General features: G+C 42.1%; 1 protein-coding gene across 4 annotated transcripts in view; it reads left to right on the top strand.

Moving 5' to 3' along the window:
- Positions 1-19,690, top strand: part of MORC2 (MORC family CW-type zinc finger 2) — a 76,204-nt gene that overhangs the window by 32,219 nt on the left and 24,295 nt on the right. For 2 of the 4 annotated variants that reach the window (XM_079322165.1, XM_079322163.1), the window contains exons 2-10: positions 611-664; positions 2,026-2,060; positions 2,987-3,055; positions 11,414-11,504; positions 13,069-13,177; positions 14,374-14,533; positions 14,615-14,726; positions 15,964-16,089; positions 18,867-18,946. In XM_079322165.1, the coding sequence (XP_079178291.1) occupies positions 611-664; positions 2,026-2,060; positions 2,987-3,055; positions 11,414-11,504; positions 13,069-13,177; positions 14,374-14,533; positions 14,615-14,726; positions 15,964-16,089; positions 18,867-18,946 (836 nt within the window). Of the gene's footprint in view, positions 1-610; positions 665-2,025; positions 2,061-2,986; positions 3,056-11,413; positions 11,509-13,068; positions 13,178-14,373; positions 14,534-14,614; positions 14,727-15,963; positions 16,090-18,866; positions 18,947-19,690 lie in introns of those variants that run through there. The other 2 variants (XM_079322164.1, XM_079322166.1) reach the window with 2 other exon arrangements.

The raw sequence follows: 19,690 nt of genomic DNA, 5'->3' as shown, positions 1-19,690 counted from the left end.
TGACGTAGTTGGGATCTGGAAGCTTTTTTCTGTCACAAATAACTTCTGCAATTGGACTGTATGCATGGAGGAGACTCACCTTGTTCATGATGCTGTTCACATCTTGTTGCCCAGAGCAACTGTGGCTGCCACATCCCCAGGATTGTTCAAGGCCAGGTTGGATAGGGCTTGGAGCAAGGTGTCCCTACTCATGGCAGGAGGATTTAAATGAAGTAAGCTTTAATGTCGCTTTTGACTCAAACTGTTCTGTGGTTCTATGATAATCCTCATCTGGCCATATTTACCTATAGACAGTATTTAGTTGCCATGAAAAGATCTGTCAGTGTGCTGAATAAGGACTTCCATGATCTCTTGACTGGGTCATAGGCTGGTTCATTGGATCATCATGTTCTCTGTTGTGTGTATAGCTGTGATGCATTTTAGACCATAGTGAGCTGCAGTTTGGGGCAGACTGGCTGCTGCATGGACCTAGTCTGCTGTCAGCTAGACTGTAGTGTGGTACCCATTTGACTGGATTTGTTTAAAGTGTAGTTGAGATTCTCATTTATTTAAAGGTCTCTCATTTTTGAAGTGTTGGTGTAACCCTGCTGACTTCTGTGTTTCATTGCAGAACTACCCATGAGTTCTTGTTTGGTGCCCTTGCTGAACTTGTAGATAACGCCAGGTATGTACCTGAGACTGCCTTATTCCCAAGGTAACTTTGGTTAAGGTTTAATTCACCTATATATTAATTAATCTTAAGCAATTTTCACTTCTAGTAGACTTTACAAGAAAATAGAAGATATTGCTGCAATTTAGTATGACTAATTCACTTGCTCCTCTTACACTGCCACATCAAACCCCTAAAAAATTATTCCTGGAAAGACAGGTTTGAATGAATTTTGAAACAACTCATATCAGAAAGGAAATTTGTAACAGACAAGATAGATTTGAAGAAAAAACTAGTCTGCCTTTTTGTGTAAAGAAATTGCTAAAATGAGTACAGGAGCTTTGACTCTTCTAATAGCTAAATAATCATAGTATCAAACATGACAACGAAAATCAAATCAGAAATGGAATGCTGAAAAATAGAGCAGTAACAGCTAAAGGAATTTTGACACTTGAGGAGATATGGTCTTTGGAAATTGCAGATGTTGGGTCACTTGTCTCATATGTGTATGGGGACTCCCTGCTATAGCAGCCTCCCAAGCCTTGCACGCTTTTCTCTTGAGCTGCAGGAAGTACATGGAAATATTTTGAGATTGTTTTCTCTCAAATGTGATTTTTCACATTGTACATTTTGTGATGTAAGGAGTTGAACCTGGGGCATTTTTGAGCTGGAAAGCTTCTGTTTAGGGAATCAGCTCTGTGTGTGTGTGTCTGTGCGTGTGCATGCCTGGGAACTGGTGATATGTTCAGGGTTGCTGCAAGGTAATAAAAAGTAGGGTCTTTGGCAGTGGTTTTTCCTTCATGTCTTGGTTCCCTTTTGGCTATAGGGAGGTTGTCTTTTGGTAAGGAGGTAGCTGGGCTGGGCTGAAGGTATAAAATTGAAACAAAGTGGCTGTGGCGTTTGTCAAGAGGTGTTTTGTTACAGCACTAGGGATCCAGCCTCTAGTCAGGAAACCAAGGGTGGTCTGAGAAGAGGGCTAGAGTGCTGTACATGCTGTATCTTCAAACACAGAGGAGGATGCGGTGTGTGAAGGGCCTCACTTCAGTGATCTTGTAATGACAGTTTCCTGTAACAAATATATTGGGATGAAGATTTATGTGGAGTTGCTAAACCTTTTGTACACAACTTGACAGAAAAACTGTAGGTATTGTTTGTTTTGTACAGGAGGGAGCTCAGAAGTGTGTGCTCATTTGATTCCCAGTCCCAGAATTACTTTTGTTAGAATGCCAGTGATGCTTCCTGTCACCAGAACTGTTCATGTGCCAGCAATGTCTTATGCTGGAGTATAGGTTCAAATAGCAAAAAAGTAGGACAATGTTTTCTTTCAGTGATGACTCTGACACTTGAATAACAGTTGTGATTTTATTTCTTTGTAGAGATGCAGATGCCACGAGAATAGACATTTATACTGGTAAGTCACTTCCTAGCATGTCAGCAGTTAAGTCAGTAGTCAACTTGGATTTAGGCTGCAAGTGTATGTTGTCCTTGACACAGAATAAGAGTGAAGGTGCTTATGCCCAGTCCTTGAGTCAGTACTGGGCCTCTCCAGACAAGGAAAACATTGAGGGGCTGGAGCATGTCCAGAAAAGGGCAACGGAGGTGAAGAAGGGGCTGAAGCACAAGTCTGATGAGAAGTGGCTAAGGAAGCTAGGCGGGGGTCAACCTGGAGAAAAGGAGGCTTGAGGGGGGCCTTACTGCTCTGACAACTCCCTGACAGAAGGATGCAGCCAGGTGGGGGTTGAGCTTTTCTCCTGGGTAACAAGTGACAGGAACAAGAGAAAACAGCCTCAAGTTGTGTCAGGAGAAGTTTAGATTGAGTATTAGGGAAAATTTCTTTACTGGAAGTTGTAGTCAGACACTAGAACAGGCTGCCCAGGGCAGTGGGGGAGTCACTATCTACCTCTATTTAAAAAATGTGTACATCTGGTGTTTAGGGACATAGTTTAATGAACTCAGTTGTGTTATGTTTGTGGTTGCACTTCATGATCTTAAGGGTTGTTTCCAACCTGAATAATTCTATTGTTCTACCATTTCTCCTGTGCCATAGTACCTGTTGTCTTTACAAACATCTTGGGAATGCAATTAAGTGAGCCTTCACCTGGGTCAGGTGAACCGAGTTGCTGTTTGTAATAGATGCTAAAAAATTCCACTGACACAATATAGTTTTGTAGCGCAGAAGGTCTTAGTCATTCTGTAACAAAAGTCTAGTGGTCTTTCTTACAGCTTAGGCATATTGCAGGTGTAAAATTTGTTGTGTTACTTTTGTTGTTAACAATGATCAATCCCGTTTTATGCAACTTTTGCTTATGGGAGCAATGAATAACTCATCTGTTACAGAGCGACGAGAGGACCTGCAAGGTGGATTCATGCTATGTTTTTTGGATGATGGAACTGGAATGGATTCAAGTAAGTGACAGAAAGTTACACTTGCATTTGCAAGCTGGGGTTTCATGTTATGGTTTAAGTTGAATTAGCAGCTTAGTTCCATTGAAAATGGAACATGTTCCATGCCTATATACATGTTCCTGCCTCTCCACTGGCTCTTTCACAATGTATTACATATTAAAGCATTTACCTCTTCTATTGCAGAAAACTAATCTGGTCAAAAGAAAATTGTTTTGCTGCATTATACAGTTGGGTCAGCCTGGCCTGAAGTTTCCCAGTACAGAGAAGTTGGTCCTAGGGTTGGAAGGAAAAGAGTGGAGCAAGAAGGGGAATAAGTACAATGTTTGATGGCATAAGCCTTTTCCCCATCTGGCTGACAGGTGATCAATGTATCTCAGCTCTAATCAGAAGTTGTGCCATGACTGAAACTAAAGGCTCTGCTTTGAAAACAGTTTACCATTGTTTCATCATGGACATTGTGTCTGAAATCAATGCTGAACAATATAAAATCTTAGTAATATGAGAAGAATATAACAGATGTATTTCTGCCTTGTAAGTATTGATATAAATTAGTGTTGTATCTAGCAGAAGAATGCGAAAAGTTTTTCTGCTTTATATATAGCATCAATGAGCAGCACTGTCAATCCACCTTTGAGTCTCGAGGACTGATAAATCATCCTGTGAGTAGCTCTGTACAGGGCAGAAAAATTGTGTGAAATTGGGAGGTGAATTTGGAGAAGACAAAGGAAATGGATAAATAAACAACAACTAATATTTTTGCACTCAGTATTCCTCAGTATTTTTAAGTTCCTCTTGTGACATTTTCATAGTTTAATCCTAGCTGACAACTCAGCCCCACACAGCTGCTTATTCCTCCTCCACTGGGATGGTGGAGAGAATCAGAAGGGTAAAAAGTGAGAGAACCGATGGGTTGAGATAAAACCAGTTCAAAAGGGAAAACAGAAGTCGTGCACCAGCACAGCAAACCAAGGAATTCATTCCCTACTTCCTATGGGCAGGCAAATTTTCAGGCATCCCCAGGACATCAGGCCTCCATCACGTGAAATGGTGACTCGAGAAGGCGAATACTGTAAGGCCACATGTGTCCCTCTTCCTCCTACTTTCCCAGCTTTATCTGGGGAGCACTACACCAAGTTGCATGAGGCTTGGAGCAACCTGCTCTAGGGGAAGGCATCCCTGCCTGTGGCAGGGAATGGAATGAGATGGCCCCTTCTGATCCAGACCATTTGGAGATTTTATGATATTGTCTGGAATCTCTTGGGTCAGTTGGGATCAGCCATTCCACACTTGTCCCCTCCCAACTCCTTGTGCAGCCTGCTTGCTGGTAGTAAAGTTTGAGGAGCAGAAAAGATCTTGATGCTGTGTAAGCTGTGCTCAGCACTAATGAAAATACCCCTATAATAGCAACACTCTTCTCTAAAACACAATCCCGTGCAAGTTAGCATGGAGAGATTGAACTCTATTCCAGTCCAACACAGTACAGATAAGAAGCATTTAATTCAATTTAATTTGTGTTTTGATACACAGATTTGTGATTTCCATAAGGCAATTTGATTTGAACTCTAGGTACCTTCTTTATATTCTTTGGAATGCAATTAAGGATGCTACAGAGGTCTCCCAAGAATGCTTTTCTGCCACCAATGTAACTGAAGGAAACAATAAAGCCTCATCCATAAAAAAAAAAAAAAAAAAAAGCTCTGAGGTTGAGGTGTGGCCTTCTCATAATCTTTAGGATCCGGGAGAAGAAATATAACCTTCTCTGCTTGTGTTGAAAACTGTGTGTTTCTCTGGAAGGTGCCAGATGCATGTTTTAATGCCGCAGAATTTCCTGGAAGCTTTTATAGTGTTATTACTTTTGTATTGCTGTTTTTGTGACAAAATGGGATTTAAGTATTGGCTATTGTCCTGGTTTAAGATCATTTGAGGGGGATGCTCTGAAATAAATTTTGTCCCCTTAGTTTTAACCAATCCCTTTCCACAGGAAATGAATATGTGTAAATATAAGTGAAAAAATATCAGTTTAGTAACAAGCAAAACAGCAACAGGCACAAAATAACAGTAAATAGTCACTAGATACAAAATTGCTTAATTTCATGGGCTCCCTGGGTGCAAAGAGAAACTCAAAATGGCAGTGATCCCTTTCCCCAAGATGGTGCTTGCCATGGTCAACTGTGTGTGGGGAGATAAGGGAAAATGGCAGCAGTCCACCCTCTTAACTCTCTGATAGCAGCAGCTCCATTGGTGTATGTGGCTGACACACTCTGGCAGCTGGTACTTGGTCAAGGACTGCAACTTGTGGAAGGGCTTCACTTTCCTCTTGGCGGAGGATGGCAAGGCAGCCAGCTGAGGTGGCTCAGACTCTGTGCCTTCTCATATCGGCCAGGTGCTGCTGGTGGGGCCTCTTCACTCCTTTCTTCACTCATCTCAGCACCATGCTACAGCTGCAGCCAGATTGCAAAATTCACTCTGGAACAGTTTTTGATTGTGAAATGAAGCTTCTCATTTTATAGCAACAGCTTCTACTGTTGTGAGCACAGAAACCCTACTTGAAACAACCCCCTCTGTAGGTCAGGGAGAAACAGGAAAAAAACCCCAAAGCAGACCCTCTGCCTTGAGCAAAAGCTGTGACAGGAGAGAGGAAGCTCTACCTGAGTGCTTCGACTTTAGAGTTTGACACTCGCCTGCCCCCACCCCCAACCCTGTGGCTCTGCACTGCCAAGTCTTAAAAGAGACTATCAGTTTTGGACACAAATGGATATGGAATGCAATAATCTTTGGGTTACCCAGGACAGCTTCTTTTGACTAATCTTTTGGCTAAATGTTGAATTTTATCCTGATAGCCTAAAATGCCTAGTAAAGAAGATGGGCAAATACTGTGCATTGCAGGGGTATTTCACAGCACTCTGCATTTTATATGGCAAATACCATGTAGTTTATTTCCTTGACTGTCTTGACCAAGGGCAGCCAGGTAGAAGCTCTGTGTGCTACACTATTTGCCTGTTAGCATGGACAGAAGCAACTAAGCATTCAAGGTCCCTGCATGGGACTGTGGTTCTATCCCTGGTTGTAGGGATCTGAGCTTAATTTCTTGTAATGCAGGGTCTGCCAGTGTTAAAGATATCCTAATATCTTCTATCTGACTTTAAGATATGTCAGCAGAAAATCTTTATTGGACTTTTCTCCCTTCAACAGAGATCATGGATCTTGGGAGTGTTTTATTTTTGTACATGATAACTTTTAATTAAAAATTGTTTTCATTGTACATAAACCTGACATGTACATAAACCATGACTTGCTGTAGTGCTGTTAAAGCCCATGCTACCATGGATCTTCCCAAGTCAACTGAAAGGATTGTAAGGCTGGATGAAGTTAACTGTTCCAGTAACGCATTGTGTATGTGACTCTGTCTTATTGCCATTCTCTTTGGTTTTGTTCTGTCTTGGGACAATTCTAGATTTGTCTGGCAGGCTCTGAAAATAGAAGGGTACAGTAAGGCAGTTGTTCATATTTGAGTGCTCTGTCTGATGGCTTCTGATTAGCAAGCCAAATGACAGCTCCTCATTTCTAAAAATTAGGGGTGTTTGTTGAGTGATTTCCACTGCAGTTGCATTCAGTACTCACTGCATTGGCTCTCTTAATGATCACTCGGGGCTGTGTGGTCTCAAGATCAAAATACATTTGTACTCAAGCTGCAAACATCTCTGTAGTCATGAGTTATCATGAGGTCTGAGGATTCAGTGATGTCACAGGACAGCTCTTTTCAAAAGAACCATCATGTCCTGTAGAGAGGTATCAGAATCATAGAATCTTCTGAGTTGGAAAGGACCCACCAGCATTATGGAGTCTGGCTCCTTGCCCTGCACAGGACACTTCAAAATCCCACCCTGTCCCTGAGGGAGTTGTCCAAATGCTCCTGGAGCTCTGTCAGGCTTGAGGTCATGACCACTGCCCTGTTGCAGTGCTTGACGATCCTTTTGGTGAAGAGCCTTTTCCTAGTTTCCAATATTAGAAAATACATTATTGTCCAGTAAATACCCTCTGTCCTCAATACAGAGAATAATAGCACTGGCCTGAAAGTTCAGCTTTTTTGTAAGGAGCTACGTAGGAGTCCATAGAAAACCAAGCAATAGATCTCATGTGGCATATCAGATTTCTCATACTATCAATGAAATCACTACTCTGGCTTGAAATTTTACCTAATGCCTGGCTCTGAAAGTGCTACGTGAATTTAATGAATCAAAATGCAGGTTGAGTGATTCAGTAGATCAACTTGTAGGTTAAGAAGGTGTAACAACTAGTTTGGGAAGTAGCTCTAGTTTTATTCTTAAGCAATTGAAGAAAATAAGACTTTACCTGGCATTTCATTATAGAAGTGCTCAGGATGGAAAGTGCCTCAAAGATCATTTGTTCCAGCCTTTCATGGGAAAGGGAAGAGATGATTTAGCACCCTGTCTCTCCAGTGTTTGGGACTCCACGACATACTTGAGGAGGTTGTTTCAGTGATTGATTAAATGACTGATTGATCTCTAAAAAGTTTCTTACTTATTTTAAGAAGAAACCTCTCCCAGTGCAACTTGTATCTATTTCCTCTTTTTCATGTGGCTCCTAAGGAAAGGAGGGTCTCTATCCTCTTTGTAGCTACCCTTCAAGTACTGTAATACTATAATGAGATTCCCCCTGGACCCTCTTCTCAAGGAAGGAGACCGTTCTCTTAACGCAGATTCTGCAGCCCTCTAATCATCTCCTTTGCATCCTGTTCAGTCTGTCTGCATCTTTTCTGAATTGAGGACACAGAGCTGGACACAGTACTGTGGGTGGGACCTGGCAAACATGAAGTTGACTGGGATAATTGTATTTCCATCTCTTTGGCAATGTCCCTGTGGATACAGTCCAGGATCCTGTTTGGTTCAGCTGCTACTGTGGCACACTGCTAGATGATACTCAGTTTGCTGTCCACCAGGACCCTTCCAGCAAGGCTGTTCCTCCCAACCTGCAGATTCCATTTTGTGCTGGGCTCTTGGGTTATTTAATTCCAGGTGCAGGACTTTACACTTCCCTTGAACTTCAGATACAATGTTGCTTACCCACTATTCCAAACTGTCCAGGTGTCTAAGAAAGCATTTTTTACATGCCAAATTTACCCCCATCAGCAAAGCTGGTGAGAGGGCAAAAGTATCCCAGTATTCAGATCCTGTATGGAGATGTTGATATTGATATCAACATCAATACCCAGGATCTCTGCTTGTGATGGGCTGCCAGCAGGAGTGAAAACCATTGATGATCACTTCTGGACATGACCCATGAGCCAGCTCCCTACTTGTTTTGCATACCACTTGCCTGGTCTCTGTCTCCCCAGTTTCTCCAGGAGCAGACTGTGGTAAATGGTGTCCAGCACTTTGTTGAAGTCCAGCCAAACAGCACCTACTGCTCTCCATATGGACAGAAAGTGCTGCCTTGTAGAAGGTGACCAAATCAGTCAGGTGTGACTTGCCTCTGTAAATTTCTGCAGACTTAATCCAGTCATCTGCCTTGTCTGGCTTCTAATACTTTTTGAGAGGGATTGTTCCATTGCTTTTTGAGAGATTGAAGCAAATATATCAGGTCTTGTGTTTTTCAACTGTATTTTTGAAGTTTGGAAGTTTAAAACAGCTTTTGTTTTAATGGAAGCAGTTAAGTAGTAGTGTCTTGGTTGCTGTATTCAAGCTTGTATTTTAAAAATACTGTTTATCCAAGGTTCACAGTGGTGAGGAACACTCCAACTCTTACTTTAGAGTGTGTGCACACTTGTGTGTGTGCACAGTGACTCTTGGGGGCAACTTTCAGGGGAGCAGTCTGCACAATTCTCAGGAGACAATGTCTCTAACCTTGTTTAAGGTTACATCTTTAACCTAAACATTGATATTTCCTCTAAAGTTAACAGATTTTAAAAATTAATTACAGGAGCATGTATCAAAGTGATTTGTCAGTCACAGTCTGTTTTCAGCCATCACCCAGTGCGGGTTGGTGTCCCGTGTTTCTTAGAGTGACAAAGAACCTCACAGCTTCTCCCTTGTTCTCCTATCCTCGGGAAAGTTCACCTTGGGTTTAGGCTTGTTTCCCCCAGGTAGTGAATTAAATTCTTTAGCTTTAGCATCCATCTTTTGAGGATGCTTTGAGTCCGCTGCAAATACTCCACCTAATGTGAATATAGCAGATGAATTTGTGGAGAAGGCAGGAAGTGTAGTTTTCTCTGCTCAGATTGGAACTTTCTTTAGTGCATTCTCAGCTGAAGAGCTTTGAGATAAAAGAGGACTCTGCTTAATGAGTGAAGTGAGGTCTGACTTCAGGAACATTCAGAAACTGAACAGCTCCATCCACCAGTTCCTTCATACCAGGCATCCAGTGTTTCTTATTATGAATGTTTTTATATGTGCCCTTGATTTCTTGGGCTTTGAAGATCAACCTGCTGTCTTGATCATCTTGAGTGAATTTCTTCAGCTGTTTTTTGTCTTCTTTGTTTTGCATAGATCTCTCTCTCCCCCATTTTTCTTGCTGGGGAGTTTGACTGTTTTTTAAATCTAGTAGCTCTTAGACACAACAAAACAAAAATAGTGTGACTAAAATAGCCTTAAATGAAACACCCTCCAGAGCCTATAAAGAGCTGGAAAAAAAAATGGTATCTCGATTTTTTTAGGAGGATATATGTATTAAATCTCTCCTAATGACAGCCTGGAGAGAGGTACTACCTCACAGTCCCTTCTGCTCAGCATCACTTTCAACCCTCTGCCCTAAAAGAAGAATAATAATAGGGTGATTTCAGACATCCGGCATTGAGTGATAAACCATCTGGTCACCTTTCCTGAGAGGGGAAATGCTTTGGATAATTACTCTTTACCCTTTTTAGGCTTCCTAAAAGTTTATTAAAAATAGTTACTGAAAAATGTTTGTGGAGTAAAAAGGTCTCAATCCTTCTTCTCTTTTTGGAATATCCCATATCTGCTTTCCTTACCAGGCTTTAAAAATAACGCAGTTTTAGTAGTTAGAGTAATAATATCATCATCATCACTGACATCCTTACCCAGATCTGAAATATAAGACATTCCAGTGTTTTCTTTCTTTGGCTAGAAGATACTATAGTAGGATGAAGGGAAGGCACGGTACCCTTATTCAGTCCAAAGCTGCTTCTGGAATTGCTGTGGAGCTCCATTAAGAACAACTGCAGTTGAGGAAGCAAAGTGTTTGCATCATTGTTCTCCTATATTTGTGTCTTTAAATCTGAATATAATTTCAACTGAAAATGGGATTCTGACACCAGCTCAGTGATGTCATGTCCACCTAATGGTGTTAGTACTGAATATTTTACTGTAAACCTGGTCAATGCTGATAAGCCTGTGTGAGTCTCCTGCTGAAATCTAGCTTGTCTGTGGGCTCAGACTCCCCGTAGTTGCCTGGGGGGTTGAGTGATGACTTGTGCTCCCTTACAGCTTGTGCATGCATTTGTTTTTAGCCCTCACAGTAAGGCACTTTGTGTTCCTTGTCTCTGGAATTAAACTTTATTTTTCCCAGTAAACTCTCAGGTAAAATGATTATTATCTCTTGGGGGAAGGGAAAGGAATCATTCTGTCCTAGGATTATGTTAAAAGGCATTATCCCTTGAACAATAGAAAGACTGAAACTAAAAAACGCAGACCCTCTCAGTTGTAAAGCCATTGTGTCTTGTGCTAATGAAATCCTCTGCTAATTGCTGTAGGACCTGCTTGTGTTGACTTTCTCCCCAGCTGTCCTGCTGCCAGGGCTACAGCTATCTGCTGCCAAAGTTAGCTTGTGTCCTACTAGTGCTTTAATTAACCAGAATGTTCAGTTCAGCACTGTGAAGAAATAGCAGTGTTTATTCTGAATTCTTGACCTTTTTAATAGTCCTTACTTATGCTCTAGTGCCAGGGCTCTCAAGTGTGTGGTGTTGGTGGGACATGGGGTGCAACAGACTCCCTGCATCCTAGAGTCTTAATTTATGAAATTGACAGCTGTGATGGACACAATAGACCTTTTTTGTGGATATTTCTTTTTTTTTTTTTTTTTTGCAAAAAGAAACATCTTCGTGCAGTTGAGGCAGGACAGTGAACTAGACTGAAATTTAAAACTCATTTTGTCAGCATCATGTTACCTGTTCACAGCTTCTGGTAACATCAGTGCCCTCCAGCAGCGTGTATCTTACAGGGCTCTGGTACAGCTTCAGGATGGAAACTTCAGCTTGGCCTTCCTCACTGGCCTATTTCCAGTGGTGAAGGAGTTACCTTCCTTGTTTATCTAAAAGGGGGTGTGTGTGTGTGTGTCTGTACACTAAAATAAGCCTTTTTTGTTCCCTGTCTCTTGTTGCAGATGAAGCGGCCAGTGTTATCCAGTTTGGTAAATCAGCCAAGCGATCACCTGAGTCCACTCAAATTGGGCAGTATGGGAACGGCTTGAAATCGTAGGTACAACAAGAGCCAGCCTCCTGAGGTTGGGAAGGTCATAGTCCAGGTGATCGATGTACTTTTTGCTCAGAGGTTATAACCTTTTTTTCAGGGAAAAAAAAAAAAAAAAAAAAAAGCAAGCAGGTGAGCTCTAAGATACCCTGGTTTGGTAGACAGAAGCTCTGTCAAAATCTGGTTTAGTTTTCCAGTGGCCAGGAAGGCTCCGTACAGCTAATGTCAGTGGTTTGGCACTATGTTTGCCTAAGGCAGAGGATACAGGTCAGAACTTGGGGAAAAGAATGGAAGAGCTGGAAACAAAATGATCAGTTACACTCAGGTAGTAAAATGTGAGCAAAATAGTGCTGCAACCTCCCAACAGGAAAATTGTCTGGTGTAAGGCATATGGACCTTAAGCCTTTTCTTTTTGTTCTTAAACCAAACAAATGCAGGGAGAAGGGGAATGATGGAAGCAATGAGAGAAGGAGTGGGATTAAGTGCAGGGGAGCCCATGGGGAAAGGGAATCCTACTGATTGGAATGGATTTGCTAGGAAGGAGGAAGAAGTTTTCTGTGTTTTTGTAAATGTTACAGGGGTTTGTGACTTACTCTGGCTGTTCTGCTTTGTGCTCACCTATGTGGCTTAATTATATGCATCCTCCTGGGAAATCTGTGGGACTCTGTAACCTGGGGGGAAAAAATCCAGGATTAGGGGATCTTGAGACACTATCGGTTCAGCTGCAGTGCAGGACAGATCCCAGATCCTAACTGGATGCTTCCAGGATAGATCTCTGTCCTTTCTTAACCTTGAGCAAGAGGTGTACTGTATTACATCTGAAAAAATGCTGCCTGAAGCCCCAGCATGTGAAAGATAGGTTGTGGTATCACTGTGATATTGACTTAAGCCAGTCTGAAGAGAAATGAGCTGACATAACACTAATACTTCCTTTGATGCAATATTAATTGTTATCTGTTAAAGTGTTTTGGATTAATTTGGTAACAGGATTACTTGGTAGAGAAGATAGAGAAGATGCAAAGACACCATTTGTGATAGGAGAGTGAGGAGGAGTAAGGGACTGTCCCTTGTTGTGACAGCAAGCTGCTAAGTTGTTTTAGCTGGAATGTCAGTAAGGCTTTAGTTAGGTTAGGAAATTAATTTTCTGTCTCCAGACTGCTGCACTTGATTCTAAGTACAATGAAATGAGAAATGTGCTTGCTTTCTCACTGACATTTCTGCTCAGAGATTTGAAGGTTATGGTTGCATCCCACCTCAGTTGTCTTTTAAATTTTTTTTTTTTAATTTTTGTTCAAACTTTCTACATAATGTGTCTGCAATGCTGTGTACCTTTTAATTGTAAATAGTGTTAAATTTTTTGAAACATTGTGAAAATTCCCAGATTGATATGCCTTCTGAAAGGAATTAAATGTTTAGAGAGAAGTGGTAGTTGCTGTTTCAGCCTTTCTGCTTAATGTGGTTTTGGCATCTCATAACTGAACATAATGGGAAGAAAGCTCGGTAATGTGGCCTGTGTTCTGAACAGTGTGGTACATCAGGTGTAATACTCGGTCTGACCTCTTTCTACAGGGGTTCTATGCGGATTGGGAAGGATTTTATCTTGTTCACGAAGAAAGATAACACTATGACTTGCCTCCTCTTGTCGCGGACATTCCATGAGGAAGAAGGCATCGACGAGGTTTGCATGTGCTACTTGTAATAAACTAATATAGTGAATGCTGCCTCACTTGAACTTGCCCAGCTCTCACAGAAGAGTCTGTGTCAGGGCTAGTTACGACTCTAGTAGGATCAGTGTGTGGTTTTCTTTTGGCATTATGCTTGTAGGCCTTTTGCAAAGGCAACAGAATTTTTTTCCTTTTGGTTTTAATTCTAATTGAGAAGTCTCCCTAGAGTACAGCAAGTTTGAAAGGCTTGTTTCAGTTACTTAAAGGTGTGCTTATGCTAAGTTCAGAACATGCCCACACATCTTGCACTTTCCTTTTCCCACAAATTTTGAGTTTGAGATGTGTTTAATTTTAGCGCTCTGATTTGATTTTGTGTAGAGAATTAAAGCTGTTTAAAGTTGCTACAGGTCATTAACTGCAGGTGTGTCTCTTCTTAGAAATATTTTTGCTTTTTAATAAAAAGTCATTGTAGTTCTACCTATGAAAAGCTTGTGTATTTTAATAGATAACTCAGGCATTGTTGTTCCAGGCAAAGTTAATAATTAAAAGTTTTAAATTTGCACTGGGGTGGTATCTCAGAAAGAGTTTTCCATTGTGAAGGAGGGATTGAAGGGACAAATCTGTGCCGAGAACCTGGGGAGGGGCAGTGCATGTTGATAGCCAGCCCATGACTGAAACAGATTGGGAACAGTAAAGTAATTCTAATTCCCACAGCAGCTCTGGCCACTTTTTGGCTTGACCACAGTTCTGTAATGGGATTTGTGTCCCTTGATGTGCAACTGCAGTTTATAATTCTATCTATATCTTTGCTCTAAATGGCAGAAAAATCAAAGACTGAAATCATGAAAAGTATGAGTGAGGGATATCTGCATTCAAGAGAGAAAGTAAGCCAGAGTGGTCTTTTTCGTATTATGGTTGTTGCTACATGGGAAGGGGGAAAAAGCCATTGAGTGTGTGAGTAGCCAGTATTCTGTACCTGTGACTTGGGAATGATTCACTCTAAGACCAGTATTGTAAGAAGGCAACACAGAGGCTGGCAAAGAGGGTCTGTGAGCATTTGACAGACATGCAAACTACTGAAAAGCTAGAAGGGACTCTCATGGAGACTTAGGGGTCTGTCAGGAGGGGTAAGTCGCTGGACCATGACCTGCAGGAGGGGCTGACTGGAGTGGGAGAGCCTGAGTCACTCTCAATACAATGGGATTTGCAGGTCATTGTTCCCTTACCCACCTGGAATGCACGGAGCCGTGAACCTGTGACGGACAACATGGAGAAATTTGCTATTGAGACGGAGCTCATTTACAAGTATTCCCCTTTCAAATCAGAACGGGAAGTGATGGACCAGTTCAATAAGATACGTGGTGAGAAAGGTACATGTGGATGGTGCAGGTCACAAGTGAGGTATTTGGGGTTTGGCTGGGATTCACCTGGTCAACTTGTTACTTGCTCAGGCACCCTGGTGATCATCTTTAACCTCAAACTAATGGATAATGGAGAGCCAGAGCTGGATGTGATTTCTGACCCTCAAGATATTCAGATGGCAGAAACACCCCCAGAAGGAACGTAAGTGTGACTGGTGTTAACAGGCTAATAAAATTTGGTGTAGGTTTTGGCTATATCCTGTGTGCATGGAGTTGTTTTAAACTTCTCTTCTTGTAGTGAATTAGAGAATTTAGAAGATCCGTAGTTTGTTCCTTAGTAGTTTGGGGTTCGTGTGTATCAGCCCATGGGCATTGTGGCTGTGTTTAGGGTGAGCGCCTGTGCTGGCTGATCTCAGCTTAGCCAAGGCAGAAGACTCAGTGTCCATTAGATACCATAAAAAAGGAGCCCTATGGTATATGCTTCATTTTCTTCACCTATCAAAGATGTTTTTGTCAGAATGAGAGCTGGTTGTGAGTCAGTGCTGCCCCCAAACTGCTGTTCAGTTTTGTGATTTTCTGGCAAAGCATGAGATTCTACACAGGTCAGCCTCTGGGTGGATAGTACAGGAGGCAGGTGGGGTGTGTCATCACATCTGTCAGGGAGCAGGGAGCACTCCTCCCTGCAGAGGGGCAAGAAGGATGTGCTCAGATGGCAGCTGGAGGAGCACGGGGCCCTGTTTAGAGAGAGCAGAATGTTTGCTGAGTTGGTCACCTGTAGCTTGAAAATGAAAAACTGAGCTGAAATGAGTAAAAAGCTTGATTAAATCCCAGAGATTCATGGGTACACATAGAAAACTTTACTTTTTTGATAAGATTACATGCTTCTTCCCTGAAGTGCTTGAATTTTTCATTGGGAGTTTCAGATCCTGTAAAGCATCTTGGTCTATGTATTAGAATGATGATACTGAGCAAATTCCTTGGGTCCCTCCAAGGGACCTCAGCATTTTTAATGCCTGTTTGTAAGGCAGGCATGATTGCCACTGATCAATGCCTCTTCCCTCTGATGTTGTGGTACCATGGTGTCAGTGAGTAGTGCAGGTTCTGTGGCAGCGTACTGCTGATTCACTCAAGAGTAGAAAAGCTCTGGTAGGTGGGCACACTTTTAGTGTTAAATATCCAGTTTACAGCTTTGGCCATTATTATCCAGATGTATTCAAACTCCCTCTTCGGGTTGCAGTAACATGTATCAGTGTCTTGTAGCAGTAGTTATGATGTATAGTTCAACAGAGTCTGGAGAAGATACAGATAGAAAAATATTTAAAAAAAAGCTTTGCCTTGTAGCTTCATGGTATTTCAAATAGAAAGACCTTTCCTTCCACCTGTCTGTTTTGCTGAGGGTATCTCTTGGGCATGTTCTGAAGTAGATGGCTCTCTTGCAGCAAGCCGGAGCGCCGCTCCTTCCGTGCCTATGCTGCTGTGCTTTATATTGATCCCAGGATGAGGATCTTCATCAATGGACACAAAGTACAAACCAAACGACTCTCATGCTGCCTCTACAAGCCAAGGTAAGTGTTGGATCCAAAATCTGTGGATGTCTGGGACCATTTTGAGTTATAGAAAAGGTGTAGTATTTTGTTCTCCAGGTGTATCCTGCATAATTCCATTCCTAGCCCTAGCCCTGAAGCCACAGAATCACATCATAAGAGAATGGCATGTGCTGTTGATATCATGGGAAGAGAGATACGTAGTGGAAAACCTAATGCCTTTGAAAGCTGCATGAATCATTGATGCAATTTGGCTCCCTTTCAGCACAAAGAGATTAAGATCCTGATTGTATGAACTGCCATATTCACACAAAACTGTTGGGTAACTGTTATTTTTTGAGCAGAAGGAAATACATATGGTGGGTGTAGGATTACTTCCCAAAAGAAACTAGACTAAGCCCTTAGAAACAGTTGCTTTTATATGTAGTTAATCTAGGTTTGAATAGAGATTGAGAAAAAGTTTTCCTTATATTCCTTTTAAGTTTCCTTAAACAAAAAATGTGACAGTGATCTGGGGTGTGCTGTCAGTTGGCTGCACAGAGATGGGAAAAGGTCACTGGATTGGGAGAGGAAAGGGAAACCTGTATTTAAGTCTGCTTGAAGTAGACTCTCTCTGGGAGCACACTGTCTGCATTCTAAATACCCTGGCATAATTTATTTGAATAAAATAGTAGTGATTTTTTAGTATAGCATTTTGGGCTCACTCTCAGCCTACCAGGTGCTGTTAGCAGCCACAGGCCAGTGTCATGCCACTGACAGTGCCTGAAGATCTTGGATGGTTTTTAACTTAGGCTTCCTCAGCTCCTTACATGAGACTGTGTGAAATGGTACCAGAAACCTGACCAAAATAAAAGAATGTTGCACCCACTGCGCATGCTGGCCAGGCCAGTTGTTTCTCTGCAGAAGGCAGGGAACTTGCCACTGTAAATCCTGATTTACTGGGGAGAGAATCTCTGGATTTACAGATTTTTGACTGTTTTACTTACATGTAAGGGGCCTTGTGCTGGTTTTGCTTCTGCTGCAGTCCATCAAAAGTACTAGGGAGAGAAACCAGAGGGGGACACAGGTTTTTATTTCATCAGAGATAAGCTTCTTGCAAGACTCTTAGACAGGATGCCATCATTGTGGGTGATGCTGCCAGTGTTGTGACAATATTAGGTGTCCCAGGTCACCCCAGATGTTCATCTACCTCAGTATCTTCTTTTTCAAGGGGTCACTAGCTATTCTAAGGAGCCCCAAGCTGATGGATTAGTGCTGGTGGCAGGTGTATCTCAGATCTGCTTGTGCTGCATCCGAGAGACTCTGTAGATCTGGTTATGGTGATAAGCCAGTACAAATTCTCAAATGCTGTAAAGACATTTACATTTAAAATCCCCATTCCTGTAACAGAGCAGTAAAGACTGCAAGGCCTTCTGGTAGAGCACAGTGTAAATCTTCTGGCACTTATTGTGTCTTTACTGGGCCTCTCTGAACAGTGTCCAGACTGCTCCCTTCTGACTGGACTTCCCAGTGTCAGCTTTGGGCTCCAGAAGCTGTGTGGCCATCAGGACAAGCCATCAAAGCCTTCAGTATGGGTTCTGAGAGGCAGCACAGCTCTTGGGATAAGTGCCACACTGTACCCTGGGTAGGTTGAGGAAACTCAGTCTTCTTCCTAAGGAGAACTGAAATCTGCCCTGGGTAGCTCTTTCTAAAGAGAAAACTGGTAAATTGGTCCATTCTGAAAGTGAAGTTACTCTGCTATTACTGCCATAGGTGTGGGGTTTTTTACGTTTTTCTCCCTGAACCTGCTGAAAAGGGTTGCTTATGCCCTCACTTTCCCTTCAGAGCTGGAGCCAGAGCTCACCATCCTCATGTATTTACTAGGCTTTGAGTGCTCTGTGTAAATCCCTTGCACTTGTACAGGCTCTGCTTTGTGTGTGAGTGCACAGGGGGAGAGTCCTCCCTTATGGTGCTCCTTTAGGGTCAGCTGATACAGCAGGGAATGCACAGCTCTTTAGCATGGCTGTATTTCTGGGCCAGTAGCTTGGGCCAGGTAAATGCTGAACCTTCCTGGTCAAGCAAATGGGATTTTCTTCTCAGTATGTCCAAAACTTTATGTCTTAAGGTGATCCGAGTTCCAGCAGGATCTACTTGTTCTAGGTGTCATCTTTCCTCATGACATGCTTGGAGGTGATACCCATTCGTGAGCTTCTGTCTTGCAAACACCCATCTCTCACTCTGCAGCAGTCAGTGAATTTGAATCTGTTTTTGGCATGTTAGGATACAGGGAAGGTGAAACAAGCTGCTCCATCGCCAGCACAATTTACAAGGTTGTGCATCAGAAGTGTCCGGAAACTTGACGTTCTGATCAAATTGTTGCTCTGCTTTGAGCTAGCCCTGTGTGAGATGAACCTGTCAGACTGTACCTGTGGACTGCTGTTCACAGGAAAGGTTCTTTAGCTGTGGTGGGAGGGCTTTGAGAAGCTTTCCACATATTTTCACTCCTCCTTTCTACTTCTGAAGAAATTGTTTCTTGAGATTTGCTACAAGAATATGGATATATTTCACATCCACTGGTTAATGCAGAAGAAGAGAGGGTATTGTGGTTGCAGCTACTGCTAAGACACCTCTGACTTTAAAAGATTTTGCCTAGCTTCATCCAAGTATGTCCAGTTCATGATATGTAAACCTTCTCCATTTATTGAATATTTTGGGTGGAGTAGAGTAGCATATGGGCTCCTTGTTCTCTCATGCAGTGATGAAATTTTAGTTTGACCTTACTGCTGAGTTTGCTGACTTATGAATTTTGATCATCACAGGATGTACAAATACACTTCAAACCGTTTCAAGACCCGTGCAGAGCAAGAGGTGAAGAAAGCAGAGCACATGGCGAGGATAGGTGAGTCATCAGGATATGCATGTGCCCTCATTCAGCTGTTGCTATGGGGAAGACCAAACCCTTGATTGGTGTGACCTGGAATCGCTTTTGTGTGGGATCTATGGGATTGTTCAGGATCTAAATTATTGCACCAATTACTGATGACACAGACTTAGGTTCTTGCAATGGAAGGAATGCACATTGTTCCCAGGGATCATTTAATCTGAGTAGCAGATAACCCTTGGAGTCCCCATTCCAGCAGAAGCCTGGCTGAGCTCTGTCACCCTGCAGTTCTTCTCTCACCTTTAACACACTATGAGCTTTTGGTTGTGTTTTTGTTCTGCTCATTTCCTGTTAAGGCAGTTAAAAAAGTAGATTTTTATTCTATCACTTTAATGTAAAGGGATTTATCTGGGTGTACAAGGGAGCCCTGGTTTGTTTGGTTTTAACCCTTCCAGGCATACCTTTTGCCCATCTAATTTTCCTTTCCTGTTAAGTCCTGTAATTCTCGGGGAAAACTCAGTTTGTCATTATGGGATATTTAGCATATAGAAATCACACAAGCATATAAATACAACATTAAACTGTATTATAACTGCATTAAATCTCCAGAAATTTAATGCGCAAAGCAATGTCCCTCCCTAATCCTTTGTGGAAAAATGCTGTAGTGAAGGAAGGAACTTCAAAGTTGTAAGTGATTTATATGTGACCTGTATCTTCTGGTAGGTTTCATAAATCAACTACATAAATCACTCGGAGGCATGT

This window comes from Erithacus rubecula, assembly GCF_903797595.1.
Source record: "Erithacus rubecula genome assembly, chromosome: 19".
Lineage (NCBI taxonomy): Eukaryota > Metazoa > Chordata > Aves > Passeriformes > Muscicapidae > Erithacus > Erithacus rubecula.
This window is presented reverse-complemented; position numbering and strand designations above follow the sequence as displayed.